At 47.4% G+C, this 16,029-nt stretch overlaps 1 protein-coding gene across 2 annotated transcripts; it reads left to right on the top strand.

Moving 5' to 3' along the window:
- The first annotated feature begins 3,555 nt into the window (after positions 1–3,555).
- On the top strand, positions 3,556–14,180 carry Prpf19 (pre-mRNA processing factor 19). 2 transcript variants are annotated; one of them, XM_085693627.2, is made up of 17 exons: positions 3,557–3,766; positions 4,523–4,612; positions 5,712–5,861; positions 6,034–6,110; positions 7,147–7,288; positions 7,367–7,440; positions 7,531–7,593; positions 8,455–8,496; positions 8,601–8,675; positions 8,962–9,037; positions 9,195–9,304; positions 10,924–11,079; positions 11,279–11,348; positions 11,507–11,592; positions 11,804–11,974; positions 12,103–12,208; positions 13,683–14,180. In XM_085693627.2, exons 5-17 carry the CDS (start codon positions 7,156–7,158, stop codon positions 13,778–13,780), a joined length of 1,260 nt encoding a protein of 419 aa, XP_085549753.1. In that variant the 5' UTR covers positions 3,557–3,766; positions 4,523–4,612; positions 5,712–5,861; positions 6,034–6,110; positions 7,147–7,155; the 3' UTR covers positions 13,781–14,180. The 2 variants fall into 2 exon arrangements, with proteins under 2 accessions (XP_048314095.1, XP_085549753.1); XM_048458138.3 differs by lacking the exon at positions 4,523–4,612 and having other exon boundaries at positions 3,556–3,766.
- The last annotated feature ends 1,849 nt before the right edge of the window (positions 14,181–16,029 follow it).

Here is a 16,029-nt window from a genome sequence, read left to right as displayed (position 1 = left end):
GAGGCTGTGGAAGAGTTTGGCTCACCAGAAACCTGTGGTCTCAGGACTGACACCTGTCCCTTGTTTAGGTCTCAGCAAAAATGTCACACTGCTCTTTGGATTGGTGAAGTGACTTACTTGGGAGAGGAATGTACTGCAGAGTCTGACGACCTGACTTTGATCTCAGGATCAACATGGTAAAAGGAGTGAATCGGTTCTCCCAAGTTCTCCTTTGAGCTCCACATATGTGCTGTCACACACACACACACACACACACACACACACACACACACTTTAAAATAAATTTTTTAAAAAAAATAATCTTAAGTGCTAAAGGTAATCATCAATTCCCTGCTGTGGAATAATCCTGCTGTGGAATAATCCTTCTGTATACTGTGAAAATGTGTCCCTCTATTTGTTAACAAAAAGCTGATTGACTGATAGCTAGGCAGCATTTTAGGGACAGAGAGAATGCCGGGAAGAAGGGCAGAGTCTGAGGAGTCTTGAGCCAGATGCAGAAGTAACATGGAAAGTTGATAGATGATGTAAATGAGCCTCGGGGCAGCACATAGAGGAATAGAAACAGGTTAATTTAAGTTGTAAGAGCTGGCTGGAGACAAGTCTAAGCTATTGGCCGAGCATTTATAATTAATATTAAGTCTCTGTGCATTTACTGGGGAGCCAGTGGTCCTGACAAAAACTCCTCCTACACTTCCCCAGATGTATTCCTTTTGCATACCCTGCCTAAACTAGTTCCCCCCATCTTCTTCTCAATCTACTCTGACTTATCTTGTATTTAGAGTACCCAACCCTTTCTGGAATTTTCTTCTTATTGTTTATGTGCCCACCACCCCACAGACTGCAATCTACATAAGCATTTTTTTAAATCTTGTTTAAAAAAAAATTGGTCTGCCTCAGACCAATTAGATCATTTAAAGATTTACATTGGCTTTATTTTGTGATTCTAGACTTGGGAAACACTTCATTTCATGAACTAGAATGTGTTCTGATTTATTATTATTATTATTATTATTATTATTAGTTTTTCGAGACAGGGTTTCTCTGTAGCTTTTTGAATCCTGTCCTGAAACTAGCTCTTGTAGACCAAGCTGGCCTCGAACTCACAGAGATCTGCCTGCCTCTGCCTCCCAAGTGCTGGGATTAAAGGCATGTGCCACCACCGCCCTGCCAATGTGTTCTGATTTAATAAACTGAGTTGAACTTTTTCATCAGACTGTCAACTCCCCAATAACAACACAGACTTATTATTAATTACAGTAGCTTAGGGCTTTTTTTTCTTTCTTATTTCTTTCTTGCTTGCTTTCTTTCTTTCTTTTTTTCTGAGACAGGGTTTCTCTGTAGTTTTGGAGCCTGTCCTGGAACTCATTCTGTAGACCAGGCTGCTTTCTCTCCATCTGGCTGGAGACCCCACCTTTACTTTTCCCAGTGTCCTCTGTGCCTGGAAACCCTGCCTAACTATTGGCTATTCAGCTTTTTATTAAACCAATCGGAGTGACATATCTTCACAGTGTACAAAAAGATTATTCCACAGCAATAGACAAAAAAGGACTCAAAGAAGCAAAAATAAACCAACAAGAAAATGATTGAACATCTGCTGTCTTTGTAAGGTCAGGAAAGGAAGAGGGAGTCACATAGAGGCAACTGGCTAATAGATCATTTCAGGTTGCTTTTTTTTTTTCTTCCTATTTTGGTTTTTCAAGACAGGGTTTCTCTGTGGCGTTGAAGCCTGTCCTGGAACTAGCTCTTGTAGACCAGGCTGACCTCGAACTCACAGAGATCCGCCTACCTCTGCCTCCCAGGTGCTGGGATTAACAGCGAGCGTCACCACCAGCTCCAGATTGCTTTTTGTAAGGACTAAGGCAGGCAGAATGTAGTAATCATGCTAGTTGGAATTGGTCTGGCTAGGAAACTGACCTAGAAGGTCAGAAAGCTTGTTTCTTTTATCCTTTTTTTTTTAAAAAAAATTATTTATTTATTATGTATACAATATTCTGTCTGTGTATATATCTGCAGGCCAGAAGAGGACACCAGACCTCATTACAGATGGTTGTGAGCCACCATGTGGTTGCTGGGAATTGAACTCAGGACCTTCAGTTAAGAGCAGGCAATGCGCTTAACCACTGAGCCATCTCTCCAGCCCCCAGAAAGCTAGTTTTAATTTGGTAACGTGGAACTTCAATATGAGGGACTCTATTTTAGTTTTAATTTAATTTATTTACCTTTTTTTGAGACAAGGTCTCAGTGTGCCATTCATTTGTGTGTGTGTGTGTGTGTGTGTGTGTGCGTGTGTGTGTCTGGAGGTTGGAGGATAATATGCAGGAGCCAGTTCTTTCCTTCTATCAGGTGAGTCTTGGAGATTAAACTCAGGTAATAGGTTCAGTAGCAGGTCTTTGTCAGAGAAAACAAAGGAACTTAGTAGGAGGCAGGGAAGCATTACTATAACAAAATATCTGAGGCAGACTACTTTATAAAGAAAAGAGGGTTTTTCTTGGCTCAAAGTTCTAGAGGCACAAAGTTCAAAGAGAATGAAACAGGCTTTGGCTGGGCTCTCTTCCTTGCTAGTGTCACGTTACTGTGGAAGTCTAGGTGTAGATTTGTGTCTGTTCACTCTAACGCTCCCTATAAAGCCGCCGCCAGGATCCTTGCACAGGCCTGCACACTAGCGACCTATTCTAATTCCAAAGATTCCACCAATAAACACCATAGTCATGTTAACTTCCCATTCTTTTTATCTGTCTGTCTGTCTATCTATCTATCCATTCACCCACCCACCCACCCACCCATCCATCCATCCATCCATCCATCCATCCATCCATCCATCCATCCATCCATTAATCCATTCAGAGACGCGTCTCTCTCTATCTATCTATCTACATAGCCCTGACTGCCCTGAACTGGAACTCACTAAGTAGACAAGGCTGGCTTTGAACTCACAGAGATCCACTTTCCTCTGAGGCTGCGTGCTGCGATAAAAGGCGTGTACCCACACGCCCAGCAACTTTCTGTTCTTTTTAATAGCCACGTGTGTCGTTAGGAATTAAATTCCTTCCAGTGTAGAAAACAGATTGTATTTAAAACGTAGCAGGCAACGCAGCCAATGACTTGTCCACATTCACAGAGCAAGAGTAGAGACAGAACCTGGGCAGTGTTAGCTTCTTTACTCATTTGTGCTAAATTTATTTGCAGGGTCACCTGGCATTGTTTCTCAAAACGCAGCCAAGGAACACAGGCCTCGGAATCATGCCTACAGGCTCTCTGAGGCAGACCCTAGAAATCCGCATTCTTACAAGCTCCTGAGGAAACTGTCCCGCACACGAACGTTTCAAAGACTACTGTGCCCTGGGTGACAGCAGCACGTCAAAAACCGCCTTGAACAAATTCCTGGGTTTAAGGTTCCCGCAGCCTCATGGGAAATGTAGTTTCGGCTGGCCTTCCCGCCTCAAGCCTCTTGGAGAGCTCGCCGGAAGGAGCCGAGCCAATGCGGAAACAACCGAGTGTTCCGAGGCGGGCCTTTTCCTGCTCGATTGCATGCTGGGAAAGGGCAGTTTCCGTTAGCTGCTGAAGGCTGAGGCGCGCCACCGGCCACCTCCCCACGTGAAGCAGTTGTGCGAGCATCGCCACGCCGGGCAGCTGTCTACCCGCGTCCGAGCGCCCCGGAAGCCGCGGGGGACCGGAAGTGGCCCGCGGAGGCTGCAGAGCTAGTCCGGGAGCCCGCTGTGAGGCGACTGGCAGCGCTGCGACGGCGCCATGTCCCTGATCTGCTCGAGTGAGTGCTGGCTGCGGCGGGAGGCGGGAGGCGGGAGCGTGGCTGCGGCCCGGGACCCGGAGCCCGCGGTCCTACGTGCGGGGTGCATTTGCGCAGTGCTGCGCAATTCATGTATCTGGGAAAAATGACTGTCGTTGTTTTACTGAGCCGAGACAGACCTGAACAGAGCAGAGGGGAGGGCGAGGGGGGAGTGGTGCAGGGAAAAACAGCTCTTGGTGTCAGAAACCCGAGGATTTGCCCAGGATCCACCTTCCACTGTGATCTGGGCTATGGCGGTCTGGACCTCAGTTTCCCTATCTGCAGCATTGAAAGCGTTGCAGTGGGTATTGCTCAAGAACGTCGCTTAGGAATCGAAGTTTCTGCGATTTTGCAGAACACGCAGTGACTTCGAGACAGGGCTGGAAGCCAGGTGTCTGGCATCTAGCCTCGCGCAGTATGACTAATGAAAACAGCGAACGTTTAGAAAACCTGTATTGATTTACGACGCATCTCCAAACGATGATCTCATTTTATGCTTACAAGAATTATCTGAAGGGAAATAAAGACCTGTGGTTTAGAGAGGGCGTCATAAGTCTTAGGAAGAATGGGGGTTACCCAGGGATGTGTGGCACAGTTGGGCGATGGAGCTCGGTTCTTTGAGCCGGGATCCATGCTGTACACTGTCTTGTCTTTGGGTATTTTATTACGGCATTGCGGGTGTTTACCTTCTTGTTTGCCACATTACTAGCTTCCCCTCCCTCTCTATTCTTTTCTCAGAACGTTGCCATTAATTCAAAGAGGGAAAGGAAGGAGGGAAATGACAAACAGAAAAGGGAATCTCACACTGAAGAAATTGCAGTTTGCAAAGTATTTTCCAACTATTTGTTTCCTTTTAATCTTGAGAGAGCACTCTTACATGCCCTGGGCCATCCTTCCTTTTGCAGGGGAGGAAAAACTCCCTCAAGTGTCCAGTATGCGAGATAAACCAACAGGATAGCACAGGAAAGCCATATTTCCTTCCATACTTGATTACATATGCTTGGGAGGCCTGCAAAAATAGGTGACTCCGAGGGAAGCTTATACAGAACCTGTGCTACAGAAAAGAATGGGAGCTTGAAGCCTTGAGATGTGACTCACAAGTTCTGGGAGGGTGAGCAAAATTATGTGGTGAATAGGAGCTGTTTTGTTATGTGCTAAGTCTCTCGGACTGTAAATATTTTAGAGCAGACCTCAGGAGAGTCTGAGCGTGGAGGTGGCTTTCACTTGTCTGCTACGGTAAACCAGTTGTCCCTGTTTAGGGGAAGTTAGAGAAACAGGAGGGCCAGAGAAGGTCACAGAGACCTTGGTTCTGAGCTTGCTTTTGAGGCCTTCATTTTGGGTAGTTCAGCATGCCCAGGTCCAGTACTTTAGTAATTGCATTGTCCTGGAGGTCAGTGACAGCTGTGTCGCCCATCTTCAAGGGTACACAGGCTATTCTGTCAAGTGCCTAGAATAGAATCTTGCTTGGCACATAGTGGCAGACACTATGGAAAGTTTTTTTTTAATTTTTTAAAAAATTTATCAGTGATTGTTAGGTTGCTTTTTAATTTTTCTGCCTGTTTTTCCATGTAGGGCTCCAGAGGAATGACAGGGCTTTGAGTTGTGCTGTGTGTAGTTGTTTGTCATGTTCCTGGCCATCTTTGTTCAAACATGAGGTGGGCAGAGCTTACTGCCCACTCTTTACAGGATTGGCACATGGGATCTGGGCAGTTATTATTTATTTCATTTTATTATTGGCAGACTAGAGAATCTAGTTAAGTGGTTGGCAAGCATTGTAGAACCAAGAGCCAGCTAGCTTGTTGTCATAGACGTTGCTTCCTGATAGCTGAGTATGAGGACAGGGTCTTCTTAGGGGCTGACACAACAAAGAGTCCCCTGTAGCCCAGGTCTTCTTTTACCCTGTGCTCACTACTGCCTTTCTCTATAGTCTCCAACGAAGTGCCAGAGCATCCATGCGTGTCCCCTGTCTCTAATCATGTGTATGAGCGGCGACTCATTGAGAAGTACATTGCAGAGAATGGCACAGATCCTATCAACAACCAGCCTCTCTCAGAGGAGCAGCTCATCGACATCAAAGGTGCCTACCCGATAGCCTGAGTCCAGGGCCAGCTCAGCTCAGCCTTCGAGAGTGGGAGGTGGGGCCAGTCTGATGGAGAAGATGGTGACTGTGGATGAATAAAGAGAAGAGGGAAGGAGGAGGGTCCTTGGGTTCTGGTTCTTCACACCTGCTTTGCTGCCTTTCTTGGCAGTTGCTCACCCAATCCGGCCCAAGCCTCCCTCTGCCACCAGCATCCCAGCCATTCTGAAAGCCTTGCAGGATGAGTGGGTGAGTTCTGTGAAGGGAATGCACCTCTGAACCTGGGGGTTGAAAAGATGGGACCTCCCACCCTCTTTGCTTTTTTTAATTGTTTATTCTATTTTATGTTTGGGTCTTTTGCTTATGTGTATGTCTGTGTATCACTCGTGTGCCTGGTGCTTGGAAGGAAGGGAGAGGGTGTGTGATCCCTTGGAATTGCAGTTACAGACAGTTGTAAGCCACTATGTGGGTTCTGGGAATTGAACCTCTGGAAGAACAGCAAGTGCTCTTAACTCCTGAACCTTCTCTCCAGGCCCTCTTATTTTCTTGAGCTAGGACCTTGCTTTGTGGCCTTGACCGGTCTGGAACTCATGATTCTTCTTCCTTAGCCTCCTAGTGCCTAGGGTTACAAGAGCCCACTACCAGGCCTGGCTCTTCATGGGGGTTGAACACAGGTCTAATGTAAATGCTGTGCTGCTGAGCATCTGCTCAGTTCTTGCCAGCCATACTTCGTTTGTGCAGGGCAGGGTGGCAGCACAAGAGGAGTCTGGTTGTTGGAACTCTTGCACACCTGGATTCCAGAGTTTTCTCCACTGTCGGCCTTTGTGACATGGGACACACTGTTTAGTCTCTGACCTTCCTGACTTTAGGACACTGATTAGTCCTGTCTGTCTGGATGCTATAAGAAGTAGAATAAAACTGACATATTTGTGTTGTAACATAGGGACTCTTCTTCATTACTGAACACTGCACTTGCCGAGGGTAGCCAGTAAATAACCACAGCAGTGTTATTCTTTCAGAGAAGTGGTGGCATTAACACCTGTGATTTGCTGGTGACTAGCAAAGGTGGGGGTGGGAAGGAGCTAGCTCTCACTTCTGTCTGTGTGTCCAGGGTGTGGTGTGTTGTAGGAGCTTCAGTGCCTTACAGGGGATTGTCATTCGGATGATAGCTTGGGTCTCTGAGCTGCTCAAGTTGGTTTCCATGTAGAATAGGAGGTGGTGTCCTCTTCTCTGGCCAAGTTGTCCAGCTCCCCCCCAGTCCTCACAGTCGTCTGCCCTCTCCCAGGATGCAGTCATGTTGCACAGCTTCACGCTTCGCCAGCAGCTGCAGACAACCCGCCAGGAGCTGTCCCATGCTCTGTACCAACACGATGCTGCCTGCAGAGTCATTGCCCGTCTCACCAAGGAAGTCACTGCTGCTCGAGAAGGTGTCTCTTCCCGCTGTCCCCCACCTTTGCTGGCCTTGCTTTGTTATGTTCCATTTCTAACATAATCTTTTCTCTCAGCTCTGGCTACTCTGAAACCACAGGCTGGTCTTATTGTGCCTCAGGCAGTGCCAAGCTCACAGCCCAGTGTTGTGGTAAGTGTTCCCTTCCAAGCCCAGTAACTGTCCTTCCACGGGTACCTTTGGTATTGTGAGTTCCTCCCACTCTCTCTTTCTTTTCTACAGGGTGCAGGAGAACCCATGGATTTGGGTGAGCTGGTGGGAATGACCCCTGAGATTATCCAGAAGGTGAGTCATATGCTGTTCTGTTGGAACTGCCACATGCCCTCCCTTAGTGCCATGGGGGTCAGAGTAGGAATCTCACACTGAGCATTGGGAAGAGCCTGCACTACTACTGAGCTCTCTGACTAGGCTTACTGTAGCCTACCTTGTCTGTCTCATTTCCCTTGCTTCTAAATAGAGTGCGGTGTCTACTTCACTGGCTTGTTGTAGGAGAGATGTAATTACTGATAAGGGCGGCTCTTAGCTCTTGCCGTTTTGTGTGTGTGTGTGTTCTTTGCTGATGTTCTGCCACTTTGTTACAGTTTTCGAGGGTTTTGCCTACAATATATAAGTTATCTGAAGCTGGAAGTCAGAGCTGAGACTTCCAGACTGCAACCCAGGGTTTTCTTGAATGTACAGTCTGCATCTGTAGGGTCCAACAGTGTCTGAGCAGCTCATCTGAGCTCTCATATTCGGTCCCAGAGCACAACAGCCTAGCTCTGCCATTTTAGTGACCTTGGCAAGGGGGCTCTTACTCTGTAGCTTTGGAACCTGTCCCGAAATTCACTCTAGACCAGGCTGGCCTCAAACTTACAGAGATCCACCTATCTCTGCCTCCCCAGTGCTGGGATTAAAGGTGTGCACCACCACCACCTGGCTACAGGGGTTCTTTCGATGATCAGTTTCCTCAGCTACACCATAAGGTCAGCTATCCATAAGGTCATGGATACCCCACCTTGTAAGATTGGAGTGGAAATGTGTCAGCTTTTAGCACATAGCTTGGCAGATAGCATGTTTTTGGTGATGATTGTGACACCAGATATACCAGCACCCAGTGTGTTTTGTTCTTGCAAAATCATTTGTCTCAGAAAATTGTGCTCTCCACAGCTTCAAGACAAGGCTACTGTGTTAACCACGGAGCGTAAGAAGGTGAGTTGATGCCTGGTATGAGCACTTGACTTCTGGGAGGAGGAGATAGTTATAGTTGAAGCCTGATTTCATGACTGCTCTTTGGGGGCTTTCTCTTTTCTCAGAGAGGAAAGACTGTGCCTGAGGAGTTAGTGAAGCCTGAAGAGCTCAGCAAGTACCGGCAGGTGGCGTCTCATGTGGTAAGTAGCTGGGAGTGGCCCTTACTGTTTCTAGGACAAGGTGGGCCAGTATGAGGAGCAAGGGGAAACACTGCTCAGACCTCTGGCATGGTGTCTTGCCATGCAGTGAGGGAGTTGCTGCGTCCAGGCAGCCAGCCAAGCTAGATAGATAAGGGATAAAATCCACTCTTGTTCCTTGGCTGGGGAGGAATATGAGGGTGTGGGGAAGAGGAGTGCAGGAGCTGTGTGGTTCTCTGGCCTGCCTCAATTTGGCTGTGATTGGGTTTTGTGTGATTCTTCTGCAAAGGGGCTACACAGCGCTAGCATTCCTGGGATCCTTGCTCTGGACCTCTGTCCTTCAGACACCAACAAGATTCTCACTGGTGAGTCTGGGCCTGGCCCGACAGGCCAAGGTGAGGGGTGGCAGAAGCAAGGGAGGCGCAAGTCTCTGGTCCTCTGCATGGATTTAAGGACAGAAAGACCTTCTTTAGCACAGGGATCCTGTGATTCATTTTTTTGTCTTTTTTGGAACATCTCCAGGTGGAGCAGATAAAAACGTTGTTGTCTTTGATAAGAGTACTGAGCAAATTCTGGCCACTCTCAAAGGCCATACCAAGAAGGTCACCAGCGTGGTGTTTCATCCTTCTCAGGTAAGGTTCTCTCACAGCCACTCACGTCCTTTCCTAAGTGCAGTTTCAGGGTTTGAGTCTCAGAGATAATTGCCCAGCCCCCACTGTCTTGATGAAGTGGGCACTGATGAGTCTCTGTGTAGAACACCAAAACAGTGGCCCTCAAACCAAAGGAGAAAGAAAATGCAACCAACAAACCATATTCACATCAATTTTGCATTAGGAAAAGGAAACAACCATCCTAAAGGGTTTATAGATAACTACAGACAGTAAAACTCCATGTAGTCCTGACTGCCTCACATGACCCCGTAGGGTTGGGCTCAAAATTTAATGTTGACTATTGAAAGTAGTGTGAGTTCAAATAGGAGAGAACCACTGGCTTAGAGGATAAAGGTAGCTCATTAGAGGAGGTTAGTGGTCTCGTAAGACTTGAGACAAAAGTGCAGTGATGTGGTGTGCAGCTGCATGGGGTGCTGGGGCACTGCCTCCCAGTTAAGTCTTTCTCTTAGACATAAGGAACTGAGAAATAGAGGAATATGTCTTAATGTGAAGAAATCATACCAAGATCACAGCAACTCTTTTTTTGTTGTTTGTTTGTTTTGCTTTTTAAAGACAGGGTTTCTCAAGCCAGATGGTGCACGCCTTTAATCCCAGCACTCAGGAGGCAGAGGCAGGCCGATCTTTGTGAATTCAAGGCTGTCCTGGTCTACAAGAGCTAGTTCCAGGACAGGCTCCAAAGCTACAGAGAAACTCTGTCTCAAAAAACAAAACAAAACAAAAGGATAGGGTTTCTCTGTGTAGTCCTGGCTGTCCTAGAACTTGCTCTGTAGACCAAACTGGCCTCAAACTCACAGCGATCCACCTGTCTTTGCCTCCCTAATGCTGGGATTAAAGGCGTGTGTGCCACCACTGCCTGGCTTCACAGCAGATCTTAATAAAAGGAAGCGTTGGGGGATTGCTTACAGTTTCACATGCTAGTCCATTTTTAGCATGGCAGGGAGCATGGTGGCAAGCATGGCAGTGGGACAGTGGCTGAGGGCACATCCTGATCTGCAAGGAAAGAGACAGACACACACACTCTGGGTTTGGCATGGCTTTTGAAACCTCAGAATCAGTCCACCTCCAGTGAGGTATTTCCTCCAACAAGGCCACACTTCTAATCCTTTCAAATAGTGCCACTTCCTGATGACTAAGTATTCAAATATGAGCCTGTAGGGGCCATTTGTATTCAACCACCACAATTATAGCAAACTGAAAAACAAATTCAAAATGAAAGCACTATTTTCTGTTTATTTGGTGTTTTGATTTTTATGAATATGTGTTAATGAATGATGATAGTTGCTTTTATCTTCTGTCTCTTACTCTCCTAATTAGTCAAAATAATTTGTTATGGAAACTAAATAAGCTTTCTATCTGCCCCGTGTCTTTTGGACAGTCAGCTTGCCCTTGAGGTCTCTGACCATTTCAGCAGCATTCTCTCTTGGCTTTCTTAGGCACTGTTGTTCGGATAGGTAGTTACAGGCAGGGAATAGAAGGAGAAGCAGTTGCTTATAGTTTGTGACTGTCCTTTCTACAATACAAAAGAGTGTTATAGTACATTTCACTTCCTGGGCTCTGATTCTTGGTTGCTTTCCTTTCAGGAACTGGTGTTTTCTGCATCCCCAGATGCCACTATCAGGATTTGGTCGGTCCCAAACACCTCTTGTGTACAGGTTGTTCGGGCCCATGAGAGCGCAGTGACAGGCCTCAGCCTTCATGCTACTGGAGATTATCTCCTGAGCTCCTCTGATGATCAGGTGCAGTCCCAGCCAGGGCCCTAAGGAGGCTGCTTAGGAGGGAGGGAGGCATCTTGCTGTGGGGCAGCCAGATTCCCAGAGTTCTAAAAATGTTTCTTCTCTGTTGTGGGAGCTAACTTTGCCAGCAGGAGCTGAACCAGGGTCTCTCTTGAAGGCCAGCAGACCCACTTTCTCATTGTCTTCTTTGTCTCCTCTCCAGTACTGGGCCTTCTCTGATATCCAGACAGGGCGTGTGCTCACCAAGGTGACTGATGAGACATCCGGCTGCTGTAAGTGGCCTAAGAGGCACTGAGCTCTTTAGTTTGCAGTGTGTCGTTAAGTTTTACCTAGTCATTTGTTTATCTGTTCTAAAGACAGTGCCTACCACTGGCAGCAGTATAGTGACCATAGTGGCTGTTGACTACAGATCCCTCTCTCCTTTCCTCAGCTCTTACCTGTGCACAGTTCCACCCTGATGGACTCATCTTTGGAACAGGAACCATGGACTCCCAGATCAAGATCTGGGACTTGAAGGTAGGACAGTGAGGCCTCTTCTGTGACTCAGAGGGAGAAGGAACTGATGAGTTGTGGCAGTAGCCCTGGGATATCTCAGGGCTTAGGAGAGCCTGACTGTTTGTGTGGCTGCTGAATGTCACCAAGTAACTGGGTGCACAGGACATCTCAGAAGTTTGCTTCCTGTCTTGACCAGTGAGTGATAATTGTATTGCCCAACTCCCACCTGTAGGAGCGTACCAATGTGGCCAACTTTCCTGGCCATTCTGGCCCCATTACCAGCATCGCCTTCTCTGAGAATGGGTACTACCTGGCCACAGCAGCTGATGACTCTTCAGTCAAGCTCTGGGACTTACGCAAGCTGAAGAACTTCAAGACACTGCAGCTGGACAACAGCTTTGAGGTGCCTCCCTAGTTTAGTTGTCTCTTCTCGCTCACCGATAGTGTGAGTTCATGGAAGCTGCTCCTGTTTGTTCCCAGTTCTGTGGCTTTTGGTCATTTGTGTAATTGCCTTTCTTTGGGGTTTGGCAGGTGAAGTCACTGATCTTTGACCAGAGTGGTACCTACCTGGCTCTTGGGGGTACAGATGTCCAGATCTACATCTGCAAACAGTGGACAGAGATTCTTCACTTTACAGGTAGAGGTTCGCTGTGGCTTATCAGGGCCTTGTACATCTCTAGAGAAAAGTGGAGAAGCTTCACTGAGGGTGAAGCTTGGCTTGGCCCAAACTATTCTTTCCTTCCTCATTGCTGTCCTGGGAGCAGAACCAGCCAAGTTTTCTACTGGGTCCAACCCCCAGGCTATTTATATTTGGGGGCAGTAGAGCATTGTAGCCTAGGAAGAGTATTTGTGAGTCTCTTTGACTATGATTAGTGTTATCAGCTGTACTCTCCCAAATTTGTGTTAAGGGGAAAATTGGAATGAAAAGTTCAGACACTCTGGGAAATACCGGGATTCACATGAAAGTACCTGTGACCTGTAGGTTAGAAGTCTTATGGGATGTTTGGTATTGGGTCTTGATTTGAACAATGAGTAAGAACCAGTCAGGGCAGTAATGAAGTTTTTATTATTTGTTTGTTTGTTTGTTTGTTTTGTTTATATGGAGACAGGGTTCCTCTGTGTAACAAGCCTTGCTGTTCTGGAACTCACTTTGTAGACCAGGTTGGCGATGAACTCACAGAGATCCGCCTGCTCTGTCTACTGAGTGCTGAGGTTAAAGGCATGCACCACTATACCCAGCATGTTTATTTTTTTGTGAACTTTATTGGGGTCTATCATGGGTGAGTGATGAAGTTTGTAGTCAAGTTAGGAAGGGCTGGTGGAAGCTGATTTAGTAGTTTGTTTTCCTTTGTATGGAGATGGAGTCCAGGGCCTTTCCCACAGTAGCAAGTGTTCAAGTCCCAACACAAATACTTAGGGCAACTAGAAGAATAAAGAAAAGTCAGACTGACACAGTGCTGCCCAAAAGGCTTTCTCACTTTGAAGTCGCCTGTGGCCTTGTAGCTATAGCTTCAACTTTAGGGGATTTTGCTGGGTGTAATAACTCATACCTGTAATGCCAACTCTTGGTAGCTAGACAATGACCTTGAGTTTAGTTCAACTAGGAGCACAGAGGGTTTTATTCTGGAGAGTTGGGGAGCACGGGTATTTTTCTAAGTCTAAAAGGAACTTGCCCTAGTTCTCCAGCTATCTGAGTCCTGTGAGGATAGCTCAGCTTTGTCTATACTGAATACAGCCCTGTGCTGTGTGCCCTGGACTTTGACATCTTTGAGCTAGAACCGACTAATGGACAAGAGCTAAGTCCAGACATAAAACCAAGTGAGCACTGGGGTTTCCAGCTGTAGTGTGCTTGCCCAGAAAGCTCAGGTGAAAGGGGATTGGTATTCCTCTATTCATCCACCCAGTCCAACAAAAGATTGAGTGCTGCTTCCTGCCAGGTGCTGAGTGCTGGCTAAAAATAAGTGGTGAACAGAATCCTGCCTCAGGAGGGTGTCTTACAGTGCATTCTGACCCTTACGTCTGGGTTTCTGCCGGGATCATGGCATTCAGAGTCATTGTTAAGCCCTGAAGAAGAAACAGCCTTCTCATAATTCCCTTTTCTCTCTCCTCAGAGCATAGTGGCCTGACCACTGGAGTGGCCTTTGGGCACCACGCCAAGTTCATCGCTTCAACGGGCATGGACAGGAGCCTCAAATTCTACAGTCTGTAGGCCCTATGCCTTCTCACAATTCTGGGCCTCATCTCAGTAGTGGGTTAGATTTAGGGGGGTGGGGGGACTTTAGGAGGAGGGAGGTCTGGTGGGGGGGGACATTCACATCATTTCATTCTGGTCTGGATGATGGTCTGAGCCAGGGCACATGGAGCACCGCTATCCATGCAGCCTTCAGGCCCCAGAAAACGAACATGGAGGAACTGTCACCCTGTAAGTGCTCAGAGTCGGAGTCCAGCACCTCTTCCCAGTAGTGGCAGCTGTTCCATGCCTGCTCTGTTTCAGCTCTTCTGAGACAGGGAGGTGAGCCAAGGGAACTGTGAAGGGAGGGGCAGGAGGGCTTGTGCTGGTTTTTGTAAGCAGTGATCTAGTTTCATTAAAAAAAAACTCACACAGTAAATATATTGTCATCTTCTTGAGTCTGTCTACCAGAGAAACCCTGAGCTGGGAAGGTCATGGGGAGGGAGTACAGTGTGGGACACTGGCTATCAGGATGCCTCCCCTGCACCAGAAGTTAAGTAAAAGCCTAGAAGCCAGTTGTCAGGTCTCCTATGCTCAGGCAGTCCTTGACCTTGTTTCCAGTGCCTCTGTCACTCGTGCTGTGCTTGCCCCTGGCCCGACTTCTCACAGCCTGAAAGGTGGTGGGGAATTAGATAGCCTTAGCCTGCGCATGGGTGCTGGGAGAGGAGTGCTAGGAATGCTTCAGTTGTAGGTGACACAAACTGGTTGCCAGCTGGCTTGGCCAAAGAGACTTTCTTGACTTACAGCTGCTCCCAGGGGAAACAACTAATGCACAGTAAATAAAAAGTTAGCTGATGATGCCAGGTGGTGGTGACGTATGCCTTTAATTGCAGCACTCAGGAGGCAGGGGCACTGAGTTCAGGCAGATCTCTGAGTTCGAGGCCAGACTAGCTTGGTCTACAGAGCGAGTTCTAGGACATCTAGGGCTGTTAGACAGAGATACCCTGTTTTAAAAAAAAATGGTTAGATGATAACACAGGGAGATTAATGTAGGGTCCTGTGACTGCTCTACAATTGGAAGGTACCTGGAGTGGGGGGGAGCAGGAGGGCTGAAGGGGAAGAGGACAGTTGTAGGAAGAAGGGAAGAAGGTAGGTTCTGAGGTTGAGATAAAGGAGGTGTGGAGTGGGAGGAGTTAACTATGGTTGGGGTAAGTTACCATTAGGTGTGCCCAGAAGGGCCTTAGGGCCATCCCAATGGAATGCTGGTGTTGGGATCCTGCTGTGCGCTTAGGTGTGTGCAGAGACGAGATGAGGAAGGGAATTAGCTGCTGCGCACAGATGAGAAACTGTTAGGAATTAAGAGCAGAGAAGTGAGGTGTCACCTAGAGGTTGTGGGCAAATCAAGGTGGTACTTCTGTGAGCACAGAACAAAGCCTCTGTGGTCCAGGAAATTCGGACTTACCTTATCAGCCAGAATGGAAGCTCACAGTAGACAGACATCTGTTGTAGTTACTGTGCAGCCTGCTGCTCCCTAGACATGGGTCCAGTTAACTGTTAAGCAGCTGGGGAGATAGCTCAGTTGGTAAAGTGCTTGCTAAGCAAACATGAGATGCTTAATTTGATCCTCAGCACCTAATATGTACAAGCCAGAAATAGTGTGAAATGCACAGGTCGGGGAGCCCTGGCATATACCAGAGATGCAAACAAACAGCCCCCCTTCTTTATACTGTGCCAGTTTGCATAGTACTTAGGACAGTGAGATCGTGTGCAGTTAGGGCGGAATTATTTACAGATGGCCAGGAGGCACTGGAGCAAGCGCCTCCAGTGGCTCTCCACCCTCTCGTATGAGAACATTGAGTCAACAGGTCCAGTCTTGAGGGTCCCTTGCTAGTAGTTGCAGCTGCTCTGATGAGATAAAAGCAGGCAACTTTCAGCTGGGGCTTGATGGGTCCTAATGGACCACCCTCGGCCACACCATTCTAGTATTTAAGTTCTAGGAGCATCACTGGGTCTGGTGACCAAAGAAACTGTGTTTGCTATGAAATGGATTGATGCATACTGTACTGTATGAGTATTTGAGTCTCTGGATGTTCAAAGCCATGTCCTTGTGCTCTGCAACTGACAGGGAGTCTATATTGTACTTGAACTTGGAGCACCAACCAAGGCGGTCACTTTGGTGCAGTGAAGTTAACTCTGGCTCCCAACTAAGCTGGTGCCTTGGCGGTGCTCCTGCATGCCAAGCCCCTGACCAGCAGGTGGTGCTAGTACCGTTCTGCAGGTGAGAGTGT

The sequence above is a fragment of the Myodes glareolus genome, chromosome 7 (genome assembly GCF_982192425.1).
Source record: "Myodes glareolus chromosome 7, mMyoGla1.1, whole genome shotgun sequence".
NCBI lineage: Eukaryota > Metazoa > Chordata > Mammalia > Rodentia > Cricetidae > Myodes > Myodes glareolus.
This window is presented reverse-complemented; position numbering and strand designations above follow the sequence as displayed.

Coding starts and splice junctions, on each gene's coding strand:
- Prpf19 (XM_048458138.3), top strand. Junction 7,594..8,454: donor CCCCTGAGATTATCCAGAAG/GTGAGTCATATG, acceptor TGCTCTCCACAG/CTTCAAGACAAGGCTACTGT. Junction 8,497..8,600: donor TAACCACGGAGCGTAAGAAG/GTGAGTTGATGC, acceptor CTCTTTTCTCAG/AGAGGAAAGACTGTGCCTGA.